Below are 6661 nucleotides of genomic sequence, written 5' to 3' on the forward strand. Positions count from 1 at the left end.
CCCGGTTATGTTTTATATTTTTCAAAAATTAAGAGAAATCAAAATGATGGTGTTATGATATATGTTAAAGATAAACTATGTATAGATCTTTTTTTTTGAATATGAATATGTTAATGTTAATATTTTAAAAGTTGTTATGAAAATTAATTATGTATCATTATGTTTTCTGTGTATGTATAGGTCACCTTCAGGCGATAGAAACAAATTTTTGACCACGTTAAATAGTATATTTACCACTCTTTAAAATTTTAATGGAAAAATCATAATTATCGGAGATATATATTTAAACATCGTAGGTAATGACTGTGTTGATAACGAATATTTAAATATTTTATCGGAAAACGGTTTTAAATCTTTCATTAATGTGTTTACAAGAACTCCAATAGGCATGAGACCGTCGTGCTTGGATCACATTTTTATTAATAATGTAAATGAATGTAACATTGAGGCAGGAGTACTACAAACTAACATCACAGATCACTTTTCCACAATTTTGGCTATTGAAATTGAAAACAAATCAATAAGTACTATAAATAGTTTCAAAATGATAGACTACACAAAGCTTAACGAATTCTTTAATAATGAAAAATGGGTTGAATTATTTATGTGTAATGACGTAAATGAATGTGTAAATATTTTCCTTAAGAGTGTAATACAATTTTTAGAACTATCTACGACTGTTAAAAAAATAAATTCAAAAAATAAAAGACTAAAATAGTGGATGACAGCAGGTTTATTGTGTTCTGTACGTCGCAAACAGGAACTATCTCTAAAAGTTAGTAAACATCCAAATAATACTAAGCTTGCTTCTTATTTTAAAAAATATAAAAATAAATTCACAACGATTTTAAGAGCTGCAAAAACTAATTATTTTAAATATAAATTTAATAAAGTATCCTCTAGTCCAAAACATACTTGGAAAGTGATAAACGAGATCACTGACAGGAAAAACACAAGAAATTATGATATTAAAAAAATTAAGATAAATGATAGAACAATAAATACCTGTGACAATCCGAAATTGGTATCAAATACATTTAACAATTTTTTTACTAATTTAGGCAAAAATCTATCCAATAATATTGAAAAATCGAATATGACGTATAAAGAAGATGTTTTTGCAGTTTCTTTTAACCAATTTTTCACTGAAATTATTTGTGAATCGGAAGTTCTAAAAGTTATCAATAACTTAAAAGATGAAACATCTGCAGGTATTGATGAAATCTCGGTTAAAATAATTAAACATGTAGATAATAAAATAATAAGTCCCTTAACACATATTTACAATTTAAGTATTAAAAACAGTATATTCCCGGAGAAGTTTAAAGTGGCAGTTATCAAACCTCTTTTCAAAAACGGGGATAAAACTTGCATAAATAACTATAGACCCATTTCAATGCTAAGCAATTTCTCTAAAATATTTGAAAAAATCGTTAAAAATAGACTTATCATATTTTTAGAAAAATTCGAACTTCTGTCTAAAAATCAATTTGGTTTCAGACCAGGACTAGGTACGGAAAATGCGTTATATAACGTCACGCGTTTTATAAATTCTGCACTTGATGATGATAAGAAAGTAATGGCTATATTTTTAGACCTAGCCAAAGCGTTTGACACGGTTAATCACTCAGAACTTTTAAATATTCTGCCTGAATTCGGTATTATTTCATTAAGTTTAGATTGGTTTAAAAGTTATTTGGATGACAGAAGGCAGATAGTGAGAATAAATAATTTTATCGGTAATGAAATGGTAGTAAACTGTGGAGTTCCACAAGGTAGTGTACTGGGTCCCATTTTATTTATCCTGTATATAAATAGTATCTGTAATTTAAAAATTGAAGGACTTATTACTACCTATGCTGATGATACATGTCTACTTTTCTCAGGAAAATCATGGGTTGATGTACGTATTAAAGCTACTAAAGGGTTCAAAAAAAGTAGTCGATTTTCTTAACCATAGAAAACTATCAATAAACTATAATAAAACGATGTTTATGAATTTCATGATTAATGATATAGAGGATAATTTTGATACACTGAAAATTCATGTCTGTAATAATAATAACTTTTGTAAGGGTATAAAATGTAAAACGTTATTAAGGGTCTCTAGTATTCGTTATTTAGGTCTAATTTTTGATAAGAACTTAAGATGGAATCTGCATGTAAACAATTTATTAATGCGTTTACATACTATAAGTTATAACTTTTATAAATTACGAATGATAGTACCAATACATGTTGTTCGAACAGTATATTTAGCATTATATCAAGCATTGTTGCAATACGGTCTACTTATTTGGGGAGGCCTTTCTGCTAATGCTCTAAAACCTTTATTAATTCAACAAAGACAAATTGTTCGGATATGTCTGCAGAAACCTTCTCTTGAAGGTTCAACAAGTCAAATCTTTAAATTATTAAATGTATTACCTGTGGATTTACTATTTAAAAAAATTGCCATTTTATGGGTAGGTAAAAATATAGATAATTGGAGAACTAAAAATAATGCAAAAACTAAAAGGGAACATTTAGTATATGATGTTAAAGTGATATATTTTAAAAAATCTTTTGGTCAAAAATTCGTGGACTATCTGGGTCCTACATATTTTAATTCAATGCCGATTATTATAAAGAAGAAATTAATAAATAAACATAAAAATGTTAAAAAAATTGTTAACGACTGGTTTATATTGTACTTAGGATAGTTATATAATATTTTATGAGCATTTTTTTGTGTACTCTATTATACGTTTATTATTTCTTTTGATTGTATTTATATTAATTTATTTATTTATTTGTAAGTAATTTGTCGATCTCTACCTTCAACACAAGCATTTCGCTTTTAGAAGGTAGATAATCTATAAACTTATTATTATGTAAATTTTTGTATTTATGTAATAATAAATGGATTCAATTAAAAAAAAAAAAAAAAAATATATCTTTATTTTAATATAATATTTCATACTAAATTCAATAAAGTTTAATACTTAATAAAACTTATTTATTATGAACATAATATATGAATATATTTTTATGTTTTACCAAATCCTAAGGAAATTGGTAAAATATTCATTACATACTGGACAATGTTTAGGATCTAAGAGGTTTAAACAATCAAAACATAAAATTCTATGTCCACAAGGAAATAAAGCATGCGTCTTTTCAGCTTCTGTGCATATTATACACTTAGAATCCTGATCACTTAAGGAAGGAAGGATACTCGGGACTAGAAAATATGGAATATTTTCCAATTCTAACTGCCTATTTCTAGCTTCAAGTTCCATCATAAACACCATATCTGGATCTGTGTCTTCCGGAATTATGAAATCTTCCTCATTATCTGAAAAATAAAATAAAATGTAAGAATAAACAACTACATATTCTTTGAAACATAATATGAATTATAAATATTTTAAGAATAGGTTAGATAAAACAAATATTGATAAATATATATAAATAGATCATAATAATACTATTTAAGATATATTGGTTCAAAGATTTATTATTTGTATTACAATATAAATAGTATGATGTGGCAGAAGCTTAGAAACATTTGAACCCCTAGTTGGTTAAAATTATGGAGGTATTAAGATTATTGTAAGATGAATTAGACAGGTTATAACATTGATTTTGGTAAGTAAATATGTAGGTAATTGGTAAATAAAATTACATGATCCTCGCCATCAACAACATCTGTAGATTTAGTTCCTCATTGGACTCGTTAAGAACTTTTTATTCATAAATTAAATAAGAGAAATTTGTATTTAAAAAAAAATAGTCGATCAATTACAATCTAACTAGAAATATTATTATAACGTTAATATTAATCATTATTAAATCAATTAAAACTACTAAGTAAATTAGAGTATTTAAAAACATTTATGTTAACAGTAATATTTTTAATGTCGTTCAATTCAATCAAATTAATAGTAAGTTATTAATAATATTAGTCTTGCCATCTAGTCCTGCTCCTGCTGCTTCATCCATCCTTTCAATTGATCTATGAAGTAATTCTAAATAAAACAATTAAATTAATAATGACAAACAGTAAATATTTTTATTCTATTTTATTTTCTCACCTAAGTTATCACGAGGCTCTTCCTCTCTTTCGTCTTCATAAGTCATCTATAATCAAACAATAATTACTAGTTAGTACAAAAGTTGAAAATGACCATTCTAGAGTTAAATTAATTTTGAATTTACTATAATATATTTACCTATGATGTTGAATTGTTCTTCTTGCAGTGGGTCTTCGCCGCCTTCATTTTCATACAGGTCATTTATTGCCAACGCACGCATTTGTTCATCATACGATGCAACGCTGTAAGAACAGCGCAAGAGAAAAGTTTTTATGCTTATAGTTCCTTGACGCAGTTGGTGGCTTGCTGTTTTAATTTGTCTATCATTGGCTAAATATTTTGACCTAGGACCCCGTGATATCATCAATCCATTATTTATTTGGTCAAGCTTGACTGAATATGTATCATTTATTTTGCATATATGAGCTAAAACAAAACAATTTTTAAAAAATACTTACTGACCAAATAATACTCATTATTCATTGTAGTTTACTTTACCTAAGAATGACCAAATATTTGGGTGGAAAACTTGAAATATTTGCCTTAGTTTACTGTGAAACCCTTCAATGTTGTTGTTTGTTCTAAATTTTTTTTTGTACACCGAAAGTAACTCAACGCCTACATTTCGTATCCAGTATCTGCTCAAAAATTAATTTGAATAATACAACAATATAATTTAAATTTAATTGTAAACATACCTTTCATAATAGTTGAATAGTCGTCGCATGTTAATATTATGCCTAGCTGCATAACGCTTAATCACAACAAAGCCTTCTTCAATTTTCCCAGCTGGTAATAATGGAAGAACCATAATCATCTTCAAAGTTTTTGATGCGAATCCATTGGTATTTATAAGATTTAAATAACCTAATTTTCGCATTTTCGCCACACAGCCTAAAATTAAAATTTTTTTTAATTGTAATTTACATAGCATCAGTATAAGAGTAGGTATAAATATCACGAGTATCACTACATACTTGATTACTATGAAACCAGCATCCATGAGCTGTGGCTGATGGAAAATGCCTTATCAACATTTCCCTTAACGCAGTTTCAAAGTCTGTTAAAATTACACTTGGCCTAAACTCAGCCAGTAAATTAACTTTAACAAAGTGTAAAACGGCATAATAAGCCTGGGACGTCTTGCGTTCCATCAGAACATATACAATAGGAATACTCTAAAATATAAAAAGTGAAAAATTATAATATTGATGACTTAAAATTTATTTATTTATTTATAAACATATATTTAAAATATAACTTACATGATTATTTACCATCGCGTGCATTATTAATAGTTGGTAACACTTTGGTGTGGACGGAACGATTCGAAATGTGGCGTCAACATGGATTTCTGTTATTTCCATATCTAGAGTTTTGCGTATTAAGGCTTTGGAAGCAAAAACTATAGAATAATTACCTGACGTATCTTCAACACAACCTAGAGAACAAAACATTATTTAAATAGGGATTTAAATGGTAAAATGTACTACCTATTTTATCAAAGTTGGTTATGTTAAATTTATAATATCTATTGATGCCTGAAGTATAGATAAACTATTTATGTTAAACAATTAATAGGTACCTTTATATATTAATTCATCACAACGTTGATATCTTTCAAGGAGCCCTGATCCGAATTGTTCAGCTAGCTCACTTAGTGTTCCTGGGACTATTGGTGACGATCGTCTCCTAGACCACTGCATGAAACTTTCGGCTGATTTCCAAGTATACATGGCAGCAGATTCAGGATTTCTAATGATAAAACCCATTTTTATTATTAATAATAATTAAAGAGTTTATTAAATTAAAATAAACTTTTCATTGACAATGACAAATTTCATAGACATGCAGTTGTGAGCGTTCACTTGTTTATATTAAAATCTGATGATCCCACAAAAACAATTTACTTGACCTGGCAGTGTACAATTCAGTTTAAAAATTGAAAGTGTTTAGTTTAGCAATGAAAAGGTTAAAAATATATTGAACTTACTTTCTAGCTTCATCCTCGTAAATTGTATTCAATATAGTCACTTCATCAATACTGCGTTGTTTCAGAATTTTCTTAAATGTCTTCATGGCTATAACACTTTGGTCAGGTCTATGAACATGGTCTTGTAGCAAATGAATATCATTGTCACCTATGATTTTCATTGAACCATGGCATAATTATTTTGCTGCTTCTTTGCATTTGTAATAACTGTAATAGTCAATAGGTAGTAAATTAAACACCTATTAATAATTCTATAAACTATTATAGTCTACAAGAACACGTTCTCTCTCATGTTATGGTATAAGCATCATTATTATTACTTATTAATTATTTTGTAATATAAAGAAATTACAAACTGTAGCTTGATGTAAGTATGTAACCATTGAAGCTTCTTGGAGGATAATATACCTACCTTGACAAAATACTTTATACTTACGTTACGTTGTTTTTTTTTGGAACCATTTTTCACGTAAAAATAGAATTGATGCTCCATGGTTGAAGCTAAGACACAGTATTATTACAGAAAACGCAATTTTTATAATACGCACAAGTGCACAGCTCTTAACAACGACGACGTCAGATATGTCAATGA

At 27.6% G+C, this 6661-nt stretch overlaps 1 protein-coding gene across 1 annotated transcript; it reads right to left on the reverse strand.

The window, feature by feature from the left end:
* Positions 1 to 4943: 4943 nt before the first annotated feature.
* On the reverse strand, positions 4944 to 6155 carry LOC115034888. The gene is made up of 5 exons (XM_029492401.1): positions 6070 to 6155; positions 5662 to 5831; positions 5354 to 5517; positions 5054 to 5254; positions 4944 to 4970 (listed from the first exon to the last, which is right to left on the reverse strand). The coding sequence occupies exons 1-5, from the start codon at positions 6153 to 6155 to the stop codon at positions 4944 to 4946; spliced, it is 648 nt and encodes a 215-aa protein (XP_029348261.1).
* Between the last annotated feature and the right edge of the window lie 506 nt (positions 6156 to 6661).

Source organism: Acyrthosiphon pisum, unplaced genomic scaffold (genome assembly GCF_005508785.2).
Source record: "Acyrthosiphon pisum isolate AL4f unplaced genomic scaffold, pea_aphid_22Mar2018_4r6ur Scaffold_21435;HRSCAF=23984, whole genome shotgun sequence".
Taxonomy (NCBI): domain Eukaryota; kingdom Metazoa; phylum Arthropoda; class Insecta; order Hemiptera; family Aphididae; genus Acyrthosiphon; species Acyrthosiphon pisum.

Bases quoted from the DNA above. Each gene is read 5' to 3' on its own strand.
- LOC115034888 (XM_029492401.1), bottom strand. From the start codon at position 6,155: ATGAAGACATTTAAGAAAATTCTGAAACAACGCAGTATTGATGAAGTG. The intron at 5,832-6,069 runs GTAAGTTCAATA...TTTTATCATTAG, and splicing joins TACGAGGATGAAGCTAGAAA to AAATCCTGAATCTGCTGCCA. The intron at 5,255-5,353 runs GTAAATAATCAT...TTTATATTTTAG, and splicing joins TATTAATAATGCACGCGATG to AGTATTCCTATTGTATATGT.